At 45.5% G+C, this 27,141-nt stretch overlaps 1 protein-coding gene across 4 annotated transcripts in view; it reads left to right on the plus strand.

Annotated features, from left to right (window-relative positions):
- The first annotated feature begins 770 nt into the window (after nt 1-770).
- nfia (nuclear factor I/A) overlaps nt 771-27,141 on the plus strand; it is a 118,468-nt gene continuing 92,097 nt past the window's right edge. For 2 of the 4 annotated variants that reach the window (XM_062555471.1, XM_062555470.1), the window contains exons 1-2: nt 772-1,087; nt 6,693-7,221. In XM_062555471.1, the coding sequence (XP_062411455.1) occupies nt 1,061-1,087; nt 6,693-7,221 (556 nt within the window). In that variant the 5' untranslated portion in view covers nt 772-1,060. Of the gene's footprint in view, nt 1,088-6,692; nt 7,222-27,141 lie in introns of all 4 variants that reach the window. The other 2 variants (XM_062555469.1, XM_062555472.1) reach the window with 2 other exon arrangements.

Here is a 27,141-nt window from a genome sequence, read left to right on the forward strand (position 1 = left end):
ATCTGGTAATGATTAGCTATTTTAGTCGCCTGGTATTAGTCTCACACATTCGAAACGTTGGTCTATCTTTGAAGAGACCGCGGGGCTAGGTGGCGGAGCTACGATGAGCAAAGAGTTTGTCCTCCGGGCACAGTGGGTAAAAGTGAACTGTAGCCGGACGGGACTCGGTGAGGCGACACTGTCGTCGCTGCTCTGTGTTGAATTGAATGGACACAGTTCGTCTGCTTCATTTCTTTTAATCTCAGGTTGAAATAAACAGGATATACCAGTGGAGTGGCAATTATACCACACTCAACTATCTTGATTTCAAGGATTTTAGCATTTTCCCGAGCCGTAGCCTACCCAGTCTTCCTCGTGCGTAAATCCGATAGACTGTGGACTCCACGGTAAAGCCAGACCACATGCCTGCAATGCTTTCGGCTGATGTGAACGTTCGAGTCGACCCTGAAGAGGAATGCTGTGCAGTTAATTTCAGAGTTTTTCCTAAAGAATCCAGAAGAATCCTTCACTGACAGTCGCTTTTTCAAATATGGGAGAAAGCCACCGCTCAGCGATTAAGTAGTTTTCCTGCACCTTGCTTTGCCTAAAATTCTGCACATTTACCGGAACAGCTCTGTGTCGGGACTTTTCTTAAGTTGATCATGCCACTGATGAAAGTTACTCCCACTCCAGAGAAGGGGACTGCTCTGCGACTTTAACTGCAGAGCACAGTAAATATGTGCGGAGAGTGGAAGCTGTAACTCGAGGCGGGGTTAAGGTTCAGCTCTATGGAGCGGTGAAGCGTTGGTTGCAGTTCGTAGAGTTGGAAATGTGAAAGCAAGAAGCAGGCTTTATTTTTTTCCCTCTCTCCCTTCTCTCTGTCTCTCCTTTTTTTCTTTTCATACACACGGACACAACCATCACGCGTACACGGACACACATAGAGTCTTCATACACCCCCACACATACACAAACACACATACACGCACTCACACACATCAGCACATACATAAACACGCTGACTTGTAACAGTTATCCAAACATACACTCATACCTCACAAATTCAAGATAAACACCAGATATGTATTCGCCGCTATGTCTAACACAGGTAAGTGAGCTTTTTGTATGTATTTAACCTTATTTGTTGCATTTCTGCGTTCTCTGTCGTCGGGGCGGGACTGGCAATGTGAGGCTAACGTTGCTTAAGACAAGTAACTTTGTGTGCTGCGGCCGTTCCAGGTCTGACAGAGCCATCTGAACTAACTACCACATGGCGGATGGCGACCGCCTGGTACAGTACAGTACATGCAGCCTGTGTTTGTAAATCGGTGAACTCTTGTTTCTGACTATAGGCTACGGCAAACACCAGTTTTATTCATGACTTGGATATAGGATGTTAACCTATAGCCGTCACGTTGAAAGAGAAGGAAGACAAGAACAGTTAATAGGAAGACATTACTTTATCTCTAATACAAGTTCCATGCCCTCGATGTAAACGTTTGTTTCATGCCACAATTTACGGTAGCCTATCAACAATTAAGGTGCTGTTATATCTAAACATAGCGCAGTACACACACTTTTCTCGTTTGTGGCACTCGTTATTGATCTATTGACATGATTAGTTGCTTAGCAGCATTTTGCCTGATTTGAACAGTAATATGTCCAGTGCCCTTTGCCTCGATTTTGGTCAAGAGCTGTTAGAATAACGGTGCAATTGATAAGCACCGAGACGTCGTCAAAAGTCTTTGAGGAGTGGGAGTTTCATTGCAAACTTTTCCCTCAACAAGGGGTAGCTCAGCAAAGTCTGTAGACTACTTTATTTTATTTTTATTATTTGCAAAAATGCATTGCATGTCAGTAGAAACAGTTTCTCGTGTAGCAAAGCGTATTTGATTCCCAACTTTCTAATCCTTGGAAATATACAGCTATTGTGCAACAGCCCATTTCAGATGCACAGTTTGACATTAAACCCGTCAAGACATGATTCAGGCACATATTTTTTGCAAGAATTGAACATTTTGTAATGGTCAGTGAGTGTTTAACTTTGTAATATCAATTAGGTCAGCTATCTGGGTCTCCAACTTGCCCGGCTTTTCCAGCAGTGTCAGGAGTTCGAAACACATCTGGTTTAGGCCTCCGCCGCATTTTGAAAGAAGAAAAATATTTTGAGACACCTAAAGTGTGTACAATTTAAAATGTAAAGTGTTTTGTTAACAAGGGAGAGCTTATGGCAGCGTTTGGTGAAGGCGCAGCAGTTTTCTGCCGACTTCTATAGAATGGACGGGCGCGGGGGTTAGGTGAGGTGACAGCTGCGGCCACATTAGTTGTAAAAATAAACAAATAATTTTCAGTTGCGTTCCATTGATCTGTTGTTCTTATATAATATTAGATTAATTACAGGTTGTATCTCTATTTCATGTACTGCCTCATTGTAATGCATTTGTCAGCTCTTACTGAAAAAGAGTGTGCATCACTTTTTAAATCATAAAGCAGTTGGCAGTTAAAATCCTTTTTTGCATAATATCTCTCTTGCTCCTGTCCAGTCACACATAATTGCACACCACTGGATTCCTTGCATAGTTTTAGTGTAGACAGAATAAAGTAATCTTGGAAAACCCAATAATTATACATCAGATGATGTGTTTGAGTAAACACCAAATTGTATTGTATCTATATTAAATTCATAGGCATCTGTCAAATCACCTTTTCAGCTGGTGTACTAAAGCATATGAAACTTGTCAATAAGAAAGTAAAAAGAAAAGGAGCTGCACGAATTAGGCATTTGAATGATGTTTGATGAAGGCTATGTAAGGTATAATGAGCTAAAAAATACGCAATTTCAAACAAACTCTATATCTGTATTTTATCAACCTTGGGTATTGATTTGCAGTTTGTTTTCATTTTAGGGTTATTAATTGATTGCAACATGTTTATAATTCATAGTTCAGATATACATCAAAACGCTGAATAATTAGGCCCATACATTTCTTGCCTCTTAACCTGACTTTTGCATAGTACGTTTTTTTCTTTTATGAACTCTGTTTTAATTGCACAAGGTGCAAGTCCCCCTCTCTAATGAAAAATGTATTAATGTAAAAAATGAGCTAGTTTGGAAAAGCAAGTATTATTGGTTTAGGTTCTTGCTTACATCAGTTCTTTTAAAAATAATTTTCTTATGGTGTAAAAATAGCTTCTTAATGTAAAATAGCATTTACCTTAAAGACACATTTGCTTTTAGTCAATATTTTAAAATAAAATCTGGTTAATCCTGGAAGGGAGTCACAGTGTCACAGTTTAATGATTTTGCTAAGCATTTCTTTGTTTCTTTGTTGAGTTGAGATGTGTGCTATAATTGGGCCTATGACACACTGTAGTATTATGTCTAAAATACACACATGGTACAAAATAATATATGTCCATAACACTTTTCTAAGAGTGTGAGTCACTGTGGAGAAATCATGTCAAGAAAAGCTTTGGATACTGGCATTTTCATGATTGTACAGCTACGATGGCCCTTACCATTCACTTGTAATGTAAATGCTTTTTTTTTCTGTGGTAGACATCTCAATGTAAATAATCAATAATATTCATGGTAGTTATTTGTTTGTGGCAGGAGTTTCTATATTTTAAAAGTAGTTTCTTCTGGCAGACACGAGGCAGGTTTCTTAGAGGCTGAGCCAGTCCTTTAAAGCAGCAGAGTAGCTCTGGAGAGCGGTGTGTTCCGCACTTTTGTCCGGAGTGGGGTAGGCTCTCTCCACTGCTTCTGAAGCTACTTTCACTGCAGAGTGTGAGTGTGTGAGGCAGAGCCCCGACCGGCGCTCTGAGATCCCTCTCCCTCCCCACTAGTTTTCGCCCCGTCCCAGCAGCCTGCCTCATACGGTCTGGAGCTGACTTTTATGGGAGAGACCGCAACAAAAGGAGAAAGTGCTCGCTGTCGACTCCCTCGTAATTACTTCTCTGTGTTGTGGTGCTACCAGAGTGGGTGTCAAAAGAGGAGGATTACCATCATTTGGATTTTAAATTACAGTTTTTTCTTCCTTTGGTGAGATGTTGTCTGTGGCCTGTTATTTGGGGGTATCACATCTGTCACCAAGGTGCACAGAAGAACTTCGCAGCTGGAAGTTTAGCTAAGATGAAGCATTTCGTCAGTCACTCTCTCTCACCGCCGAATGCCTTTCGCACACTGTGGTACACATCGACATGTTCTCCTTGTATAAACATGCAAACGTGTCTGTTTGTGTGCTTGCTACGGAGTACTCTCCGAATTTTAAAACGCCCCCTGAAGTTTAATGTCTGATCAGGTTTGATAGAATTATAGCATTTTCCACAGCAAATTCAGACAATGCTGAGGACAAGCAGTTCAGGAAAAATCCTCCAACAACAATGGATAAATATCTGCTCTTAAGGAGAGACATTTCAAAGAATTTGGCTGAAGATACTCAGTGTTGCTGAAGGCAGATAAGAAAATTCATTTACTGGATTTAATCCAAGATGAAAGAAACAATGCGATATTTGTGCCCTGAAGCCAGTGGAGTTAGCAGACAAAAAGGTTCTCGGTTCTGTCATTTATGTTTATTTTTTTTAGCATTTCATTAATATTTTCTCAATTTTGTGTGAGTTTTGTGTTGATTTTAAGTTCAGGGCTTGCATGAAGACACACACACACACACACACACACACACACACACACACACACACACACACACACACATGCATGCACGCACACACACACACAGTCCTTGCTTGCACATAGTCTGCCTTACTCAAACACAAACCACACATACACAGTAAGTGATAAAGGGTGTAAGCCCTTTTGTCTAAGTTTAGCTGCAGGGACATAGTTAGGATGTAAGACAGGCTGTGGTGTTAGGTTATACAGACTTCTCTGAATTCAAACAGAAATATATTTCAGTGCCAACACAACAGGGAAGTGAAGCAGTGGTGATTTCATACTGCTCTGTTACTGTAAATCAGTTATCAGTAAACATTATTATTTTTTTTCCTAATTGGTTGACATTGCACTGTAAGTTGACTGAAGCCTTTGTGAAAAAGCATGATGTCAGTGTAGCCTTTTTCACGGTTCATATTGGTAGTTCCTATCAGAGTTGAGGCTGTGACTTTACCGGTATGTTTTTGGATCAGCACCCCTTATCTATTCTAACCCTTCGAGATTGTTTTCTTTGCTTTTGTTTGGGAGACGGCAAGCTTGGCTTGCTGTGTGGCTACTTTTGTGTACGAGGGGGCACGCTGAAGCAGTTGAGGCCTGTTGTATTTCATCTTAGGTTGGAGAGTCCTGCTATAGCAACCTTGTTATGGATGTGAGCCTTTGCAATTTGGTGCTCTCTCATACTGTGTTGAAAACAGGAACACGTTGTATAGTTAGAATGTGATTGGCATGCTTTGATATTTCTTAAAGGTGTTATGTGTGTGATTATACAATATGCAATGGTGTTTTACTAGCTGCGTACGTCTGTTTGATATGTTGGCAACTGAGGTATAAATTATTATTGTTTGATCATGCAATTTGATATTAGCCTCTGAGCTTTTTTCTTTTTTCAGGCTCATACCTGAAGGCTTTTGTAGTGGCACATATGTGATTTGTAATCCAGTTAGTGGATTTGAACGGAAATATATTAATAATAGGAGTATATATTATATTAGTAATATATTCAGTAATATTTACCCACTTTTGGCTACATATAGCTAACTATATAAAGGTCTGTATGTGTATGTATGTTCTCATATAAGCTTACATACAGTACATTTATAGCAAGGTAATGCACAAGATGGCCTTGCTTATTCATCCATATATCATGTGGGATATGTGTATCCGACAATATCTCAAGTCGTTTGGGAGAAAGAAAAATGGCTATGCTTATAATGCTGTCAGAGATCATTTGCTGGGATGTTTATTGTGTCCCTGTCATGATTGCGTTTGGTAACTTGAGCATGGTAAACTATATCTTTTCCCCACACTACGGCCTACTCCTCCAGTCGTTGCTACTGGCAGGTGGAACCACTTCAAATGTGCACTAAAACACGACAGTCCTGCTTCTAGTTCTCACCACCTCTTGCAAAAGCTTTCTTTGACGTAGGCCCCAAGTAATATTACATTGAAACTGGGACTGGTTTTGGACAGTGTCTTTGTGTGAGTGGAAGTTTGTGAGAGCATGCCTCTCTCTCTCTGTATGTGTGTGTGTGTGTGAGTGTGTGTATTGGGTAGGGTGGGGGTTACATGGAGAAAAAGATAAAAATAGACGGACAGCTTTCCCGCGCGGTTGTTGCTTTTTCTCGGTCCTGGCAGACCCCAGCAGACCTGCATTCTTGCCAGAGAGCCAAGATACGGCCTAGTCGGGCCCCTCTCCCGGCTCGCTCGCGCGCTCCGCTCCATGCAGCGCACAAACACACTGCCGTTATCGTGTGCCGCTCTGCTAATGATGCCAGAGGAATGTTAAATATAAATACGCGCTTTTTTTGATGCATGTTTATATATGTGTGTCAAAAGTGTGAGCTAAAATTGAAAGCCAAGCTTGGCATTAACGATCAGCCCTATACTGATTTAGAGTGAAACAGAGGAATGTTCGTACTGAGGAACAGCTTGACCAGATGACAAACTTTTAGTGATTTATAGGTATCTCAAAGTCTGTCCTTGCGAGGGTTTGTATGCGTCTGTAATATCTAATATATGTATTTTTTTTTGTCTCTGTCTGCAGGATGAATTCCATCCTTTCATTGAAGCGCTGCTGCCACACGTGCGAGCCTTCGCGTACACTTGGTTCAACCTGCAGGCCCGCAAGAGGAAGTACTTCAAGAAGCACGAGAAGCGTATGAGCAAAGAGGAGGAGCGCGCTGTCAAGGACGAGCTGCTGAGCGAGAAGCCAGAGGTCAAGCAGAAGTGGGCCTCGCGACTCCTCGCCAAGCTGCGCAAGGACATCCGGCCCGAGTTCCGCGAGGACTTTGTCTTAACTGTCACCGGCAAGAAGCCGCCGTGCTGCGTGCTGTCCAATCCCGACCAGAAGGGCAAGATGAGGCGGATCGATTGCCTCCGTCAGGCCGACAAAGTGTGGCGCCTGGACCTGGTCATGGTGATTTTGTTCAAAGGTATTCCACTGGAAAGCACGGACGGCGAACGGCTGGTTAAGTCCCCGCAGTGCTCGAACCCGGGACTGTGCGTGCAGCCACACCACATAGGAGTTTCAGTGAAGGAGCTCGATCTCTACTTGGCCTACTTTGTGCATGCTGGTAAGTGCCCGTTTGCCTATTTTCTCCTCTTCTCTGTCTCTATCTGTTGTTTTCCACCGGAGCTGATACATGAACCCACACGCAAACAACACCACTAACATGCAAGCATATATCATTGGTTATCGTTGGTTAGTTGAAAACACCCACAATTATTCAATTTTCCTTGTCATATATATAGTCCTGAAATCCTCCTGAAACATCTGAATGTTTCTCACCTTGTGCGGAACTCTGCAGAGTTCAGCGGTTCTCTGTCTTATAAGTGGGAACAAATGTTATCTGTGGCAGACACCCTTAATTTCATCTGCAGTCAATAATGCAGCAGTCTGAGAAAAGCAGGGCGTCCATGCCAAAACAGTCTCCCCGGCTGTCCATTCACTGTTTTAAGACGGGCCAGATTTTTTGAAAGTTGGCACAGGCCGAGCCTGTTATCTCAAACAAGGAAGAAAAGAGGAGAGAGAAAGAAAGCAATCATTTTCCTTGTGAGAGATGGCTAGTGTGCCAAAACAGGATTTTGTCAAAATAAATGTAACAGTGATGAAACAGAGCTCTTGAGTATTGTGTAGTGTCATGTCAAAATCATATGAAATTATGAATTATACCTACAGCCACTTTCAAATATATAACATTCTAGGGACCATTTTTGTCAAACAGCTACCTTACATTTTTATGTAGATTAATTAAATATTTAACATTGCCAATTGCCATATTTTGCCAGGATTTTGACCAGGTCCCTAATGTAGAAGTGGGCAGTTCTTTCACCCACTTTTATCATGAGCAAGGTTGTGCTTTTGCAATGAACTCCTGTCATTCACCTCCCACTGAATAGCGGTTGGACAGAGAGAAGTCCAGTACTCGCTTCTGATGGTAAAAGTGCTAATGGGCAGGAGACAGCAGGGGATCCGTCTCGCCTTGACAGCAACACAAACACGGGCTTTCAGTCCGAAGGCACGGAGCGTGCTTTGTCTCGCGCAGTCAAAACTGAGCACCTTAATTACGCTGGTTTCCTCAGTGAGGCGGACTCTTTCACCACAGCCTCCACCAGTCAGTCAGACAGCTAGGGCCCAGCGAAGGCCTCTCTATCGGAGGAGGTCTAGAGGGGGGGGGGGGGGGGGGGGGTGGTTTGTGCCCCCTCAGTGTGCTTGAGCCAAAGTTGTTCTTTTGGGTAACGTGGAGGTGAAAATTAGGGGAGCTACGCCAAATGCTGTGCTGATAGAGATGCCGGGCCGGGCTGGGCTGGGCTGGCCATTCTCCGTCTGGAGGCAGACACACGGGGCTCTGCTCTCCTCAGGTCCGGAGGGGGAGCGTGTGAATCATCTTGACTTAGTCCCCCCACTAAAGGCGACAGAGCCCCTTTGAGGTTTTTGTCTGAACAAGTATGAGCAGCTCACAGTGTCTCTGAAAATGCTTGGTCACAGCGACCCACCAAAATCCCCAGTTTTGATGTTCTGAAGGCCTATTCAGAGGCACTCTGCTCCTGCTAACTTTCTAATCGCTTGCATTTGAGGTTTTTTTCTGCGTCGGCCTCAGCCATGAATAAGAGGTGTCAGCAAGAGAACAAGGAAATACAAAGCCGAGAAAGAAAGAGAGAGTGCCTGTCGAGTGTGGAGGTCTGCCCACTGTGGGTTTACAGTCTCTGTCTTTCTTTCTCTCTCTCCCTCTGTTCCTCTCTGTCTCTCTCTCCCTCTCTCTCTCTCTCTCTCTCTGTCTGCCGTCCACTTGTTCTCTATCTCTCTCTGTCTGTCTCTTTTCCTCTCGCTGTCTTTCTCTCTCACTCGGTCTTGTGCTTTCAACTCATCCCGTAAGATCAGATTTCTCCTTGTGTCTTATTTAAGGCAGTGGAGCTCCCTTGATTAAAAGCCATCTAAAGAGAGCTGAGCTCATACTCAGATGCCTAAGGTGGTGGTTTCTGAGGGCAGCTGATGCCAGTAATTAAATTTACCCCTCACTGCAGTCAGATTGTGGGCCGGCAGAGTGGGCCTTGGCCACTGCTCTCCTGCGATAACACCATCGATCTCGTTATCAACTTATAGCTTGGTTAGCCTTTAATGCCAGGCTATCAGGTTAATTACTAATACATGAGCAAATTATGCTGCAATAATTAGAGATATCAAATTGGTTTGAATCTCTCTGTAGACTTCATGTGTCAGAGCTGTGACATTGTAGTTTACCTTCAGACTGTTAAATAATGCAGTGACAATCAATGGTAATAGAAATGTAGGATTTGAGTGCTATTTCGACTTGGCTCCTGTTCTGTCAGGGGAACTTGTATTGTTGTAGCTCTAAGTGTGAAGATTGGACTCCTATACAGATGTCACCAGACAGTTTGCACTGCAGCCAGCTGAGCCAGCTCTGTTAAAGAGATACCCATGTTAAAAGCCATCAATTGACTGTTTTCTGCTGGTTAGAGTCAGTCTGTGTTGTCTTGGTGATAAACAGTGGTGTCCCACACTCACCAGGATGGATCATATGTCAACTCTAAGAACAATGTTTTGTCAAAGCCTCCCCCACTACCACCACTGGCAGTGAAAAAAGGGGCTAATTTACGACCTCATTCTTCTGTCTTCCAACTGGTGTCAAGATCATAGGAGCTCTCCACACTAGCTAAAGGTCAAAGCTTAAGATGTCAGGGTCATGACCTTATCTTCCAGGCATTTGACCTCTTAGACAAACATGCCACCTCATTAGGGTCTAGTCAAGCGATTACACTGCTTTCGCTCAGTGGGCTGACCTTTGACATCACTCTTAAAACAGGTGGTTTGGTTCAGAGGGACTGTTTTGTTTGACTGAGTTAAGTTTCAGAGCTTTAAGTTTGTGTAGACCTCTTTGTTTGTTTAGTTGATAGGTGAAATGGTGCGTTGTCACATTGCTTATGATCAATACAAATTAATCACTGTTGTTGTCTCTGAGGATATAAAGTATATAATTCCATTGTGAACTGATAATTGTTAATGAACATAAGTGAAATTGAGTGGTGGTATAAAATTATTTCACAAACTGTCGCTGGCATTCATTATTCACCATTTTGTTCCAGTGGTGTTCAAAGTCTATTTTTTTTGACTGGTGCGTCACAGATTTGTTCAAGTTCAAGTTGGCCAGGGGATTAACTGTGTGCTTTAGCGGTGCTTGGGTTGCTGCGGTTTAGTGGGCCCAAAGTTTATACCAGTCATGCACCGTGGTGTTTGTTGCAGGATTCAAATGCAACAGAACCCAGAGAACCATATAGTAAACTAATATAAGAATAAACAAATGTAATAATGCAACCAAACATAAGAACTTTTTTTATGAATATTTTTTGTAAATGCAGTCACAAACACATTGTGTCAACCAGTATTGCTTAAAAAATAGCTTTGTTGAGCCTTTTGTTGGTGATAATGGAACTCTGTTCCATAAACCTGCTTAGGGTATGTTTACTGAGTGATATTCGTGTCACCCCTCTGTTGATTCGCTGAGAGCCACACAATGAAAGGATATTGCTGGTCGTGAAAGATAACATGCATGCGATAGGACCTATGCGAAGGTTCCAGGCAAGTCGATAGATATTTATGTTACATTTACCTGATGTGACCCCAGCACAGATGAACATACTGTTTGCGTGTGGTGGATGTCTGCAAAGAGGTCTGACCTATTTCCCCACTGAGCCTTTAAAGGGATTTGTGCCTGGTGTCTATCTGAACTAGTTATCTCTAATGATGTAGCCTTAAGGTGCCACAAGCTAAAGTTCTGTCAGAAGTTATTGACATTGTTTTGTCTCATGCAGCCAACTGAGTGTTTCTCACATGGTGTGAGTGTTTGGGTCGTAGAATAAGGTCTCATAAAAGCACTTTCTTCAGAAGATATCAAGTGCTGTACTGATGAGCTATTGCTAAGAGCATAGGTGAAGGGAATCTGAATGGGACTCACAAATGAGGATTTTCCTCCTACAAGGCCCCCCGCCCCCCCACACCCCCTGAAGCGCGAAACTAAATCTACCAATATCTCCTGACTGACTTTTGGCTCATCTCATGTTACAGCCGTTTTATATTTCCCTTTCTTTTCCACAGGCGGAGAAATAACAACAATTTGGAGCTATTTAAGGCGAGTGTGGGCTAGACCACAGGCCTTTGTTGTGGTTGCTGCAGCACACATTGTGGTTCGGAACACCCCTACCCCCCCCAGCCCCTCTCATTTTGGGCTCTCCCCTTCTGTGTAAATCCCACTAAACAGCACCAGAGCCTCAACAATGACCGTGTCCCTCATACACTCACACACACTCACATACTCTCTGCCATTCATTAAAATCGAGGCTAGTGCCCATTCATAAAATAGAGACACATTGTCAGACATTGGAAGTGAATTCACAATAAGTTTGGGTACAGTAGACACAGAGAGCACAATCTGTGGCAATCCCTGCCTCTGGCTCTGACCCAACGCAAAGGGACTGCCGGGGACTGAGTGATGATACGCAGCACAGTCATTTTTAATATCATTTGATATGACCTCCTTTTGAACCATTTTTGCTGCAATTCTATTGGATTAAACAAAGCAGATAAGGTTTCAGATGGGAAATATTGTAAGATTTGTGTGTGTGTGTGTGTGTGTGTGTATCTGTCTGTGCGTGCGCACATTTTACAGTACAGTGTTCCTTTGTGGGTAAATTTCTCATAAACCTGATTGCACGGCAAATTCAGGTAATCCGTTTAATGTCTATTGTTGGCTGTTGATCTCTTTCTGGAGATTTGGAACATATTCTCCCGCTCCAGACAGGAGATTTTTAGACATCTGTAAACACAAAATGAAGTAAACAAACAAAGTACTGTTATGTACATTTGTTTAATCTTTCTGTGACTATCCATTTATCTTTTTTAATGCTTATTTTTCTTTCATTTGTTTATTTTGTTTTCTTTTTTTTCTTTCTTTCTCTCTTTCTTTCTTTCTTTTTTTTATTTCTTTCGAGAATACGTATTTCAAATAATGGAGTAATGGAAAGGCTAAACATCTGTCTGAAGGCAAGGGTGGTGGGTATTGTGGTGGGTTCTGTATCCAGTCGGGGCACATTCACCCAGGAGAGCCTTAGCAGTGAAGTGGGCATTTTATGTATGTCAACACTTACCGCTATTTTGTGCATACCTTTTGCAGAAACAATAACTTCATAGACTGCACAAGCAATTTGATAGGGCCGTATGGCATTTGTTACATATGCATCCCTCTGCAGTTTTTGTCTGTTTAGCCGTGAGGGAAAAGGTAATGCCTGTTAAGAAGAATGTCTGTCCTACTTTTAGTTCCCCTTGTTTTATGGAGATTTTACAGGAATTCATATTTCCACATGGTATGTTTCTCTGGAGGGCAGATTATTTTTCCCTCCAAATCCAAAAAAAATGTGCTCAAGTTCCCAAGGTGCAGTGCGAGAAGAGACGCCCCTAATGGGCAGGCGGGCGGGCGGGCAGGCCGGCCGGCCTTACAGAACGGGAGCGTAGACGTCTCTTGCATTTTAGAGCTCGAGCTTTGGCAAACTTCTGAGAAAGGGTCCTTTGTATCCACATGCCATTCAACAAGAGTCCCATTGTCTTAAGCCTCTGCTAGTAGCCAGCTAGCCCCTTGCTCAGTCTTTATTGTGAGATCTTTGATTGTATTAAGGCCTGATGAGGCCTGTGTTCTGAATGGTGGGCAGACAGCTCATGTGCAGTGCAGGCCTGCCATGATGGCAGGAAGGGGGAATTGGGGGTGGCGGTGAGAGAACTGTGTGAGAGATCTAATTACCCTACCGCTTCTCCCTCTGTCTCTCTCTCTCTCTTTCTCTCTCTCTCGTAGCCCCTCACTCGTTCTGCTTTGCATTTTTTACGCACAAACATCATGGAACGCTCCTCATCTTCCCGCCTTTTCCTCTGATGTGAAATGTGCCCCGTGTGTCTGGCTCTTGGCATGTCTCACTCAGGCGCGTCAGAGAATGATGAGGCCGCTGCCAGTGAAACATTGCAAGAGGAACAGGAGCAGAATTTCAGGCTGATCATTTCAGATTAATGTTAAACTCTTAATTTGAAAAAAAATAAATGAATGGGATTATGCATTTCATAATGCGTTCTGTACATTTGAAAAGCATTCATGTATTGGTACTCAGCATTAAATAGACCCAGATCAGTGGTATGTTCTCTGTTTCCATCTGTCTTATTTTCTTTTCGTTAGATGTCAATTCCTCCGTTTTTTTTTTTTATTGAAGCTCCCCCTGGAATGTGGTGGAGATGAAGACTTGCGCTGTCCCGTTGTAAAATACACTTCCCATCCTCTCTTGGCTCTTAGCAACATGGAGCTCCCCCTCTCTCTCATTCCTACCCCCCCCCCCCCCCCCCACACACACACACACTCCTTCTCTGGTGGGTCTCACCCCCAGTCTCTGGCTGCATGGTCCGTCCCTGTCCATGGCCTGCAGGCTCAAATGGATTGCAGATGGATGTGCTGTGCTGATGGAATGTCGATCTATTTTGCCTGGGTGATAATGTTGATGTTTTTGCCATATGTGATTGTAGGCATCGCTCTCGGATCATGAGTGGTAATAGATCAGTAAAGAGCTGGTGCTTTTGTCTTTCCAAGGTACCCTGACCAGGCTCTTTTTCAGTAACTCACCATTACTTAGACAAATATATATATATATATATATAAATTTGTTTTAAGCACTCGTGCTGATCAGATCACACTAGTAAAATGCATGAATGTGAATTTGAAACAGATTGCGTCTATCTGTCTCTGTCTGTCAGCTCAGTGATTTGAAAGGTTGCACTCGGTGCCAAGGGGAGTGTGTGGGCCTTTGCGGTTCAGAAGCAGGCCGTTTCTATTGTGTGCAGGAGCCATTTGGGAGGGAGAATGAAAGGAGCGCACAGACATGAAACAGGACAGCTGTGGTTGTCTGTAGGGGAAAGTTGCTACAGATGGTGAGAGAAGTGAAAAATAAACTACCGTATGGCTGGTAAAATATAGAAGAAAGACGAGGGGTTTGCTGTCGTATCGGAGCTGCGGTGTTTTCATGTATGTGTGTGTGTGACAGAAATTACATTAGTGTTTTTTTGGTTGTTGTTGTTTTAGAGAATATGTTGCCTCAATTGCTAGCCTGTCCTTGTACCCTTTAAGCCCATCTGTCATTCAGCTGCAGTTAGATTTGTAGCTGTGGGTGTTTGCCCTGGTTAAACAGCATAGATGGTTTTCAAACATATTATGGTTCACTTGATCTCACGGAGAGCCCTAATTTCAGTGACAGGCAACATGGCTGGCGACATGCAATGTCCACCATGCATGACCTAAAGCTCATTTAATGACTTGGCAAAATCATTTAGCCAGTTTTATATCATGAAGAAGAGTTAAAGCGCAAACACTGGTGGATTGTGGCACTGTGGTGACTGAGGCAGGTGACAGAGTGACCCATGTCTCCTTGTGATTCTAGGGGAAGAGAGGGCGTCTCTGTGTGTGTCTGCAGTTCTTCATCTGCCTCTTAAATCTGTCCAATATTTCAATCTTCCTCGACAGCTGTTAGTCATGGTGCGGGACAAGTTGCACCATTGCGGCATGGCAATGAAGGGGGCTCTCTGGATTTAATTAAAAGGGAAAAAGCATTACTAAATGTACAACGGGGCATTGTATATCACAACTGTTTTCTATAGCTCACACAGTATAGCACAAAAAAGCATGAGATGGCGTTCGTGCACATTCCTTGGTTCTTCATCTGCTGAAGTGTGAATGCAGAATAGATTTCACTGCATATCAGTAGGCGCTGCTCAGCCCTTCATGTGGTATGTCTTACTTACAAGAGTGGAACAAATAAAGAAAGCTTTCTCTAACAAGTCGCTGTTTGGAGAATGAATGAGGCCACACTCTTTTGTCTTTGTTGGATTTTTTTGTCATTCTGTTCATTTTGTCAGATGTTGTTTTTTAATAATTGAAAGTCTGAAGGGGGGGCAGGGACGAACGTGGAATCGACTTTAAATTATTGAGCTATTCATCCACAGCCCTGCCCTCAGTCTCTCCATCTGTTTGCGGAGCGGCAGATATATAAATAAATAAGTAAATAAGTATAATAAAGGCTGTGGCACATTCTTGCTGCCAAACCACAGGGCCTGGCACATGCCCACTTCTGTTATTTATTTCTGTGGCTGGGAACGGCGGGTCGTCGGGAAAACATGGAGTGTCCACGGAGCATGTTAGCAATTACACAGTAGTGCTGGACTTTGGTGGAAACAAATATAAACCATGCCACCACAACACATGGCAATAGGAAACAAGGGAATGACCGTTATATTTTTATAATATTATTATAATGTTGTTATACTGTATGTTTGACTAAAGATAATAGTGGGAGCAGTTGTCGAACTGCGTGTGTGTGTGTGTGTGTGTGTTTGTGTGTGAGTGTGTGTGTCACAGATCTGCTCCTGTTTCATCCCCTCCAGCCGTGCTTCAGTGCTCCTCGTTTACGCTAGAACTGTTTGAGGGACTCTCAGAGGCAAAGGCGGTGTGTGTGTGTGTGTGTGTGTGTGTGTGTGTGTGTGTGTGTATGTGAGAGAGAGACAGAGAGAGAGAGGTGAGAAAACTGTTTGTAAGAGACAGTGCCCTGGCGGTGCCCTATGTGTGTGTGTCATGAAGAGTTCAGTGCTTGGCGTGGAGGGAAGGGGACACTGTGCACCTCACAGGGGGCTATAGGGGCTTCCCCAGTCAGCTGCTGTCTTTTGTGGAACAATGCGGTCTGATGGCCCTTTGAACTTAATTCCTCATGACAAGTCTTTTTCACTCGGTGTTCATGTACATGATTTTGGACATGAATCCATGTCCAAGGTGGTTGCGGTTGCCATCGCTAAAGCTCATATGACTGCTTGGCAATTAGAGATATGATGTCACGTTCGGGCAACAAAGGATGCAGAGGCAAGAAAAGTCCCCTCTCCTCTCCTCTCCCCTACCGCCCTCTCCCCCCCCCCCCCGACGAGACCCTCAGTCTTCCTCTTTGAAGCACGTTCCTTTGTTGCACCCTCACTTAACGGAGAGCCTGACCCTGAAAACCACCCATGAAGCTTCGGTCACTCGGTGCTCCAGACGCCGGCGAGTGGCCGGTGAGAGCTCGGGCGGCCTGTTGTGAAATATAGAGCATTGTTTTGAGATTCCTCTGTCGGGGTGGTGTGAGACGCGGAGCCGTACGCCAGAGAAGGCACCGCCAGGGCCGTGCCTCTCCTCACCCAGCCGGGCAAAAAAAAAACGCGCCCGCCGCCAAGACAGCACGAGGCGGGTTGTAAATGTAGCAGTGTGTTTCAGACGAATTGGGGTGGAGGGGTGGGGCGATTGAGCCGGTGGTGGAAGTCTGAGTCACAGAAAGATTGCGCGGGCCGTTGCGACAAGTGATTAAGCACGAAGGGTGGCTCAGGCTTTCACCCTCGGCTTCCTAAATCAGTGAGTCAGGTGCGGGTTGGTAAATACACATTTCACTGAATAATGTCAACATCCCGCAAAGTTGTTAGAAAGTAGGTGCCCTGGACCCACTGCTGGAGCTAGCGAGCCGAGCGCCCAGTCATGGAGGGCTGCAGTGCTGGTGTGAGCTGGGGGAGGTGTGGTGCAGGGGAGGCTATGGGTCAAAGTCAGACGCACTCAGATGAGATAAGGCCACAATCAAACATCCGAGCTCTCTGTGACCAGCTCTGCTGCTCACGCTGCAGCCAGCCAGCGGGGACGTTGGAGCTCTCTCTCTCTCTCTCTCTCTCTCTCTCTCTCTCTCTCTCTCTCTCTCTCTCTCTCTCTCTCTCTCTCTCATATACACACACACACATATAGACATGCACACACACACCCTCGTTCCCTCCCCATCTCTCCCACCCCTCATATTTACGAGTCTTTATTGTACTTGTAGGAGATGGGCCCATGTTAATTTATCTTTTATCTTTTACTGATGTCCCATTCTAGCACCCACTTTTCCCTTTATGTTCCAAATGTGGATCATGTTTGTTGGATTAGTGATTGCAATCTTACTTCAGAAAGGATTTTAAGTCGTTCAGGAAATCAAGGTTCATGGAGTACAGGCAAAGAACAATCCCTATGCCATTCTATGGGACGATGCAGACATGCACACACACACACACACACACACACACACACACACACACACACACGTACGCACACACACTGCTCTCTCTCTCGCTCGCTCACTCGCTCCCTCTCTCTCACTGTCTCTCCGTCCCGGGGAATCTTCGGCAGGCCCCCACTCTGCGGCTTCCTGCTAATTAAATTCCAGCGCTGTCCATTAGACGGATAGAGTGAGCGCTCTGCTGACTCAACATAGGTAGGGCAGCGCTGCCGTAATGGGGGAGAGGAGCTCAAGTGCCCAAGCAATTCATTTGGCCCCCATTTTACACATCCCTGGGTCACCACATGCTTTCAAGGGTGGGGAAAGGAGAGAGAGAGAGAGGGAGGAGAGAGAGAGAGAGAGAGAGGGAGGACAGGGAGAGAAAGAAGGGGTGGAGGGGGCTGTATCAGCTTATGTCTTCAAAATGCTTTCATTCTAAAACTGACACCATGCAAAGCCGTGTCCTCTAAAGAAGTGATATCGAACTGGGGGACACAGTTCTCCTGACCAGCTCGTTTCAGGATCAGGCTTTAAAATCTCCTATCAGAGTGCCCACTATGACAAAGCACCATCTTGTTTTAGTCATGTCGATATCCACAGATGCTTTTTTTGTTATGAATGCGATTTTATGGCCACAATATTGTGGTATTTCACCTTTGTGCATCTGTTTGTTGGGAACGCTTGTTGCTTAAACCTATTGTCTGTTAACGGCAGAGAACGCCAGCTCTTTTTTAAGGCTTGGATCAACGTATAATTTAGCAAGCATCACCCTGAGGTCTTCCTCTGGTTGTGAACGCGTTGCTGTTGCCAGCTCAGAGCCAACTCGGTGACCAGTAATTTGGTAGGTCACAGTTTGGACAGAGGCCCAGACAGTGATGTTGCATGCAGCAACCAAGACAATGCCAGAGGGCGGCGGATATAAACTTTGTAGTATCTGTCTGCCATAGAGGAAGTGTTTGTGTGTGTGTGTGTGTGTGTGCGCGCGCACTGCCCTTTGCAAATTGGTGGGCTTTTAATCTTTTTTTTGCATACCAGTGCGTTGGTAATGAGTGTGATAACGAGTGTGGGTTTTGTGCTTTGTGCTTGGAGAGAGGGAGACTTCATTGTCAGATGGGTTTTTTGGCTCTCGCGATGGAGGAAGGAAGCAGTTAAATCCCAGTTTCCAGCGTTCAGCTCAGGCTTGTAATGTCACTTTCTCCTCCACTTCCACCTTGTGCCCGGGGGGAGACGGGAGTATGCAAGACACAGCAAGAATTATTTGGGTTTTGACAGACAGTAAACAATGAAGAATTTATATTTTCCTCAGCTGCGGGGTTCTCAGAAGATACCTTGCAGAAACACTCTTTAACTCATTGTTGTCCAAAGCTAAAACATAGAGGCTATACACACAGACAAAGAGACTGTAGTCTGTAAACCTGTGAACTGATTTTACTCCAGTTTACTCTAGTAGTGGTGCACTGCACATACAAGTCTTTTGACATTTTTCCTGCATACTGGATGTGTGCTGTAGATGTTTTAAAAGTAAAAGTTTAAAAGTAGGTTGTTTGTTTCAGTGCATAACTAGTCGAATGAGTGTAGGTAAGCTCAGCGTAAGTGTTGAAATAATCTATAGTATTTTATCTGTACGTCGTGATCCCTGAAAGAGTTAACTCTGCAGAGAGGCGAGGGGCTGTCCGTCCGGCAACTGGCTGCACAAACAACGAACAAACAAAAATTAGAAAAAAAACAACAACAAAACTTGCAGTTGCCGCCCCTGCGCTCATTTGCATGTGAATTCCCATTCATTCATTAATGCGCCATTAGCCGCTCATGAGTTCCCGTCTCTAAGGGCTCCACACAGCCAGGGTCGCATCGCCGGCTCTTTCTTCAGGAAAGTTCCTCTTTTTTTGTTGTTTTGTGGTGGTGGGGGGGGGGGGGGGGGTTTGCCTCTTTTTCTTCCGCTCAGGCAAAGATTCACATCTTTTGTGAGCGCATCTATTTTACCTTATGTCAGGGCAATGTCAGCCTGATGGCGGCGGAATCAATGCGGCACAACGGCACACCACGTATAGAGAGGTCCAGAGGAGAAGAGGAGGAGGAGGAGGAGGAGGAGGAGGAGAGGATGCTGGGAAGGAGTGTAAAAAAAAGAGTAAAGGGGCTGTGATGGTGAAGAAAAGGGTGGGGGTGATGGGGTACATCTGCCACCACCACACCACCACACCACCACCACCACCACCACACCCACCCCCACGCTCCAAAGACCCAACCATTCCCACACTCTTGTTTTAGCGGGGCTGGTTTGGACTAGAACAAACTCCACCATTCCCCTAATTAACATCTCATCTGCATAACTTGTTGCATCCCACCCCCACTCCCCCCCACCTCCCCCCCTTTTCCTGGCCAAACAATGTGGAGCAACCGAAGAGAGTTAATCCTGGAGCGCCCCGCTCCAGATAAAAGCAATCTGCGTTTTAACGACTCTCTCCTCTGTGGCAATTAAAGCGGCCTCCCCTCCGCTCCCCGCCGCTCCCCGAGTGTCGAGACGCGCGGCTCTCACGTCTTTAAGGCGACCATAACAACCGCGGGACGCGTTTAGGCACTGTGATAATGATGTGAGAAAAGGGCCCAGGAAGTGGCTAGACCAGATTCTATGTGACGGGCAAAAAAAGGAAAAAACTCTCTCTCTGTCTGACCTCCGCAATTTACTGCATTTTTTTTGGAGGAGGGCTCGATGGTCACCGACACCGACACCACCGTATGCAATTTCAGTGTTTTTTTTGGTGTTTATGCATTTCTATACCTTGATAAATGTGAAGATATATGAAGATTATTTAACAAAGGAAACCTGATCGCAGTTCCAGAGACTTTTCTGGCCCCGTGCAGGAGAATGCTGGAGTGTGTTTGAAATGGGGTAGTGGTTTTCTCAGGATCGATCCCCTGCAGTCCGGTCCAGTGTCCACGATCAGTGAGAGAGGCAGGGCTGCTAGCAATGCAGTGCTTCCCCAGCATATCCTCCACTCTCTCTAGATCTGATATCTGAGCCCAGTTTGGGCCAAAAGGAAAATATGCAGTTTTTGCGTTAGGGGCTGGAGATTTCACGAAGATGCAAACCAGATGTTGGGTCTTGCATTGTTGGCTTGCTGTCCCATCCTGCCTTGATGCGACAGGACCACAGTGATTTTTCTTGAGCTGAAGATCCTAAGATCAGCCCACAACCCTGTCCCCCTCCTCACAATTTCCATCAGGAAACACACAGAGTTCCTGTTTTCTGTAGGGAAGGAAATCTGTAGACCTCCCGTAGTTTTTCGTTTTTTGGACAGCTTTTGCTGCCATAAAGTCTCAAAAGAGGTTCTGATGTTTAATGCATTGTGCTCGTCAGTGAATGTGTTTTTGTGTTGAGCTAAAGTTCACCTAGCCAATAAGCTGTGCGGATTGTCCAAGTCTCCAGGCGCACAGTCATCTGCAGTGTGGTGCAGCTAGCCCGTGTAGCGAGGCAGAATGCACTTGCTCTCCTGGCTCTGGTGGCACAGACACACACACACACACACACACACACAGCAAATTGAAACCCACTGCTTGAGGTTTGGACATGAAAGAGAACAGAGGGCAGATGTTTGGTTGGTGGCCTGTTGTGTTGGACCGAGCACACAGTGACATTGGTGTGCGCCTCAGTCCACCACATACTGTACAGTCATAGTGCAGCTCTCTCTCTCCCTCTCTCTCTCTCTCTCTCCCTCTCTCTCTCCCTCTCTCTCTCTTCCCCCCTTTCTCCTCATGACTCAACCCAAGACCAGGAGTTGAAATGATCGTTCTCTCTGCTGTGTGTTGTGGCACAGGGCTGAGATGATAGGTTCAGTGTGGCTGATTGCTGAGTTGCCCTCACACTCCCTCTCGGAGGGTGGTTTGTGTGGCTGGCCTGAGGCTCCTCCACACTCAATCCCTCAGACATCACTCATACTCTGGCTTGTTTATTTGTCTCTGTGGGGAAAGAGAGTAAGACATCATTTTTTCTCTGAGGAGAAAAATATGCTAAAGACCATCGCCCCTCTCTCCCTTTGTTTTAGGCACACACAGTAGGTTGTTTGAGTCTTCATTCTCATGTTTTTACAAGTTGTCGTACAGCTTCTGTCTTACTTATGTTAACTAGAACAGAAGCAGTATAGCAATATACTGTACATCATATATTATATATAAATGCATGATACAATGCACATCATGCAATATGTATATATATACTACATGATACAATTGTCCCTGTTGATATTAAAAGCTGAGAGCATCCAAAACAGATCTGAAGAGACTGTCTGATAAGCTTTAGACCATAGTGGGCATCCCTCATCCCTCCTGTGTTAATTGGGTGTGTTCGATGTGATCAGTGGCAGGAGTGAGAAGACGTGTAATGGGAATTCATGTATTGCGTTATTAGAGCAGCGGGCACTATTGATTTATTTATGGTTGTTTCTCTGCAGGAGCCACTCTGCAAGTGCAGGGTGCGTTCTTCTCATGTTCTGAAGAATGGACCCCAGTGATAATGCACGGCTTCCCCTGAAATCTCCCATTTCACTTCTCTATTCTGATCTTTGTGTCAAATGGCTAACACCTGCCTATCAGAATACATTAGGTTCCCTTGAGTGGAACATTAAAACTGCTTTGTCTATTTATTTGGTAGTGACACATTATTGATCAATATCATATCTAACGCGAAAACTAACATTATAGTAAATCTAAAATCAGTAATGGCTCTTGTTTTCATGTGAGATGAAGTGTATTTTTCTGATGGAGATTCCAGGTAGAGGAGGACAGAATAGAGGTAGATATAGAGGAGGACAGAAACCCAGAGCACAGAACTCAACTGAGTCAGTGAGAGTGGTTGCTGTGAAGCCGGTGCCTTTATTTTCACATCAGATTTGTTAGAAAGAAAAAAAAACAACAACACAGAAACAGAAACATTTCAGAAAAAGGGGCCTTATTTTCATTGGAAACAGCAAATTATCAGCGTCCCCTTCATTCCCCCGCGCTACGGCTGGATATTTAATCCGTCATCTTTGTTTTCAACAAACACAGTGCAAGCTGTTGCTGGCAGGCCGGCCGGCTCAGGACCCATCTGGAGACCGGAGCGCCGGGGCACAGGGAATTAGAGGGGGAATTTAAGTCGGGGTTTGCTTGGGAAGCCTGATAACGCAGCCGCCCCGCGTCCTGTTTGCGTTGCTGCCACTGCCGTACCCTAATCTGAACGATGCATAATTGATGCTCCGTGTGTCAGCCTACACGAGGGGTCTGCCTTTTGTGTGTGTGTGTGTGTGTTAGTGTTTGTGTGTGTGCACATTATTATTTCTGTGTTGTTGTTGACATGTGTGTGTGTGTGTGTGTGCCGTCTGCATTGGAATGGGCCTGCCGGTGGGGTTTTTGGGGGGCTCTGAGTGTTTCGGGGGGTCCCCTCCTGCTCTGTCTCCAGCTTGTCCGGCTGCAGAGAGGAGGCTGGTGGGGAAGTGCAGATAAAGCCATAGAGCTGCCGCAGCTGAGCAGACAGAGGAGACAAAGGCCTCCCTGTCACCGCCGTCCTGAGAGACGGCCCTTCTCCAACCATATCTAACATGGCTCTTTTTGTCATCCCACTTGGCAGGGCTTACCTTGTGTGCATGCATGTCTGAGAACCGGGGATGTCTGTGTGTGTGTGTGTTGCATTGTGCGAGTGTGTGTGTGTGTGTGTGTGTGTGTGTGTGTCTGTCTCTGTGTGTGGGGGGGGTGAGAGGCAGCCTATGTATTTGTAAGGGGGGGTAGAATAGGGAACCATGCGTATGGAAATGTGTATGTATGAAAACACAGGCCTCAGTGAGATAAGGAGTATATTTGTGTGTAAGCATGTGTGAGAGAGAGACAGGGAGAGAGGGGTATAAAGTGATATTAAGTAACCAAATACTCTGTTTGTGTGTGTGTGTGTGTGTGTGTTTCAGTGTGTGTGTGTGTGTGTGTGTGTGTGTGTGTGTGTGTGTGTGTGTGTTTCAGTGTGTTTGAGACATAGTGGGTTGCCTGTATGGGCAATTGATCAGAGCAGGTCAGGTTTCTGTGCGTGGTCTCTGCTCCAGTCTGCTACCAGACGCTCAGTGAGCCGCTCACCTGCAATTAGGCCACAGTGTTAAAGCCTGTCTCTGGTACCACCGGCATAATAATTACACTTCACACGTACTGTACTGTACACACATAGATATCTCACTCACACACTTTCCACTCAACATCCTTTGGAGATCATGTCCACACACACTCTCTCTTGTCTTTCTCTCTCTCTCTCTCTCACACACACACACACACACACACACACACACACACACGCACACAGACACACACACACACACACTCTCTCTCTCTCTCTCTCACACACACACACACACACACACACACACACGGTATGTGTTTGCTTATAATAGTCAACCCATTCTCAAAGCATGCCCTTAACCATAGTACAACCTTCTGACCATCTCTAGACACACACTCTATGTTTTGGTAATAAAATCTTCTCTTTCGTTTTTCTGTCTCTTCACTGACCCTCATCCAGTCCGTCAGCGTTGCTTTGTTGTGCTCTTGCCTCTCTCCGTGTCTGCTGCATCGGGGATTAAAGCAACATAAACATGCTCATACATTCTGATGGCGGGTATTTAAGAACAGGCCTTTGGCTGATTAAAGGGATTACGTTCTGATTTGTTGAAATTGATTAAAATTGATACAAAACTGATTGCACCTCGGAAGCTGCGTTGACATAAAGAGGAGACGGCTTCTCACCATAAGTGGCCTAATCAGTTGGAGAGAGAGGGGGGTGTGGGATTAAGTGTTTGATTTGAACATCTGTGTGCAATGGGGCTTTAATTGTCTGTGGTCTCTTCTGCATCATTATAACAAGCTGGGGCCAATGTGCTTCCTGCTATAGTCAATGATCCTATTGTCCATTTCACAACTGCCTGAGAAAACAGAGCAGTAGTGAATTTCAGTGCATTCACATTTGCTGCAATGGTTAAGATATTTGAGCTTCACCCATGTCCAGGAGTTTTATATCACGCCTCTACACTTCAGAGCTTTTGGAGAGGTGTAAAAAAAAAATACCCATGATGTGCAACATTTTTTTCCCCTTGCCTAAGGGCCAGAGCTTTTTTCTCGTGTACCAGCATGCCAAGATGCCAAGGAAACCCATCTGCATCATGCCCAATCTGCTGTTTCTGCGAGACCCTCTGGCTTGGGCTCGGCTAATATAGCACCTCACAGCTGAGGCATACTGTGCGACTTTAATGAAGCCAGGACATTATTTGGGCAATGTTCAAAAATCTACGCGTGCAGTTCCATACATTAGATGGTACAGTGTTGCCTACTGCTGCAAGCCGTATCAATACACCATTTAAGCACGGCTTGTTATCTGTCCTACATGTGCCTTAATAAATGTAATGATGTCCTGCGTTAGCATGACAATTTGTGAACATGATTGCCACATGTTTCTGGGTTGGATCTGCGGGTATGTTCTAGTATTAGGGCAGAGCTTTTCCTCCCAGTGCAGTGTAATTGTTCTCAGCTGAAAGTGATCTGTCTGCAGGGTGGACTCTCAGGGCTTTGTGAGATGGGCTGAGGAGCCAGTGTATTATGCCTGTGTTTGCTTTGAGATCACCGACTCATTTTTCATGCTAGTTTATTGACTGGCCGCTCGCACTCTTTCAGTGCTGTACTTGTTGCATATACGCCAACCCCTCCCCTCCACACACACACACACACACACACACACGCGCGCACAAACATACGTACACAAACACACACATACACACACACACACAGCCCCCTCCCCTTTCTGTCCTCTTTTGATCACAGAGTGATTCCTATAAAAAGGGGATGGAAACTGATAGTGCTGGCGCCGAGAGGGGAGAGAGAGAGAGAGGGACAGAGAGAGTGAGAAAGAAAAGAAAAGAAAAGCGAGGAAAAAAGAGAGAGGCACCGGCTGAAACAGGGCAAAAAGCAGAGGTATAGGGAAAAAGAGAGAGAGAGAGAGAGAGAGAGAGAGAGAGAGACTGGCTAAAACAGGGCGAAAAGCAGAGGTACTGTATAGGGAAAAGGAGAGAGAGAGCACGAGAGAGAGAGAGAGAGAGACACCGGCTAAAACAGGGCAAAAAGCAGTGGTATAGGGAAAAGGAGAGAGAGAGCATGAGAGAGAGAGAGAGAGAGACATGACAGAGGGAGTGTGGGGCGTCGGGAGGAAGAGCAGGGGCTGGTCAGGCGCGGGAGAGCTGCACTGGACGGGGCAGTCAGGAGTCCTGCTGTGCTGTGAAACTTTAGAGGCATACGTGACAACCCCCCGCCCCCCCCAACCTCACACTCCTCCCCTCCCCTCCCCTCCCCGCCTCAGTGCCCGCACCCAGCTTGCACTCCCTCACCCTGAGAGGACCTGACAGGGGAAACGTCTGCATGTGGAGCAAGCAGCACCCACACAGAAATGCACGCACACACACACACACACACATACACACACATGTACACACGCACACACACATGTACACACACACACACACACGCAAACGTGTACACACACACATACACACGTGTACACACACACACACACACACACACACACACGCACACACACACGTACACACACACACACACACACATACTGTATGCACACACAGGCGGACTGCACCATACAGCAGGAACACGAGCTGTTGCCGTCGTTCATTTATGCTTCTCTCTCTCTCTCGCTCTCTCACGCGCTCTCTTTCTCTCTCTCTCTCCCTCTATTTTTTCAACCCCTTCAGCCTGGGAACAAGTTTGCCAGGCCACATATAGGAGCCCCATGTTGAGTCTCTCTCTCTCTCTCCCTCTTTCTCTTTCTGTCTCCTATACACCCCCCACACACATAGCCCCCTCTCTCTTCCTCTCTCTCTCTCTCTCACACTCTCTCACTAGAGCAGATGTACTCTGCTGGAAGACACCCAACAGTCTCTCCACCACGAAGGCCTCTGGGATGTGACTTTTGCCTGCTTATATCTTAGCCTGCCGCGGCCACATGCTAAGGGTATGCAGCCATACATATCTCTCCCTTTCTCTTTCTCTCTCTCTCTCTCTTTCCCACTGTTTCTGTGAAGGGGCACCGTATTTATCGCTGGTCATTACCGTCTCCCTGTGACGCAGTGGTTTTGAAGAGTATTAAGTATTATCCTATTGAATAACCGGAGATATCTTTTTTTAGTCTGTTATTATCGTTCACAAAAATATTGAAGTCATCTGATGACTCGTAGATGCTGGGTCAGGTCTCATTAACATGGTTTACAGGCTACACTAAGCCTGGTTGCTCTTATTGCTCCACGGCCCACACACAACCCCCTCTCGGCCCCCTCTCCTCCCTCTCCCCCTCACTGTAAATCCTAAGCACTTTAAGAATGCTACTTGCCCGGAGAGGGGGTGGAAACATCAAAGAGGAGGGTGCTGGTGGGGGGATCAACAGAATGGTTGCCTGGCAACGCGGGTCTCCAGCCACAGCAGCCGGTGGAGGCCCAGACAGGTCCAGGGTCAGTGGCGTGGCCCGGGACGACTTCCTGCTGGGGCGCTGCCGCTTTCCCTCGCCAGACAGACACCACCGCTTTCTCCCCCGCCACGAGGAGAGACTCCAGCAACCTCCGCGTGCTGTAGTGCTCTTTTTTTTTCCACCAAGAGAAAGTGATCACTGTCACTTCTAACACACAGTAATCCAGCAAGGAGTCATATTTTGCATGTTCAGACAGCAACCTCTGTCTGTGCAAAGCAGCCAGGCTGCTATTCTAAGCTCATCGCTAGCCTTTAGCAGTGACGCTCCTCCTGTGTACCAAGATAATGGGGGAAAGGAGAATTTTTGGTGATTTTGTTGCTAGATC

This window comes from Sardina pilchardus, chromosome 15 (genome assembly GCF_963854185.1).
Source record: "Sardina pilchardus chromosome 15, fSarPil1.1, whole genome shotgun sequence".
Lineage (NCBI taxonomy): Eukaryota > Metazoa > Chordata > Actinopteri > Clupeiformes > Clupeidae > Sardina > Sardina pilchardus.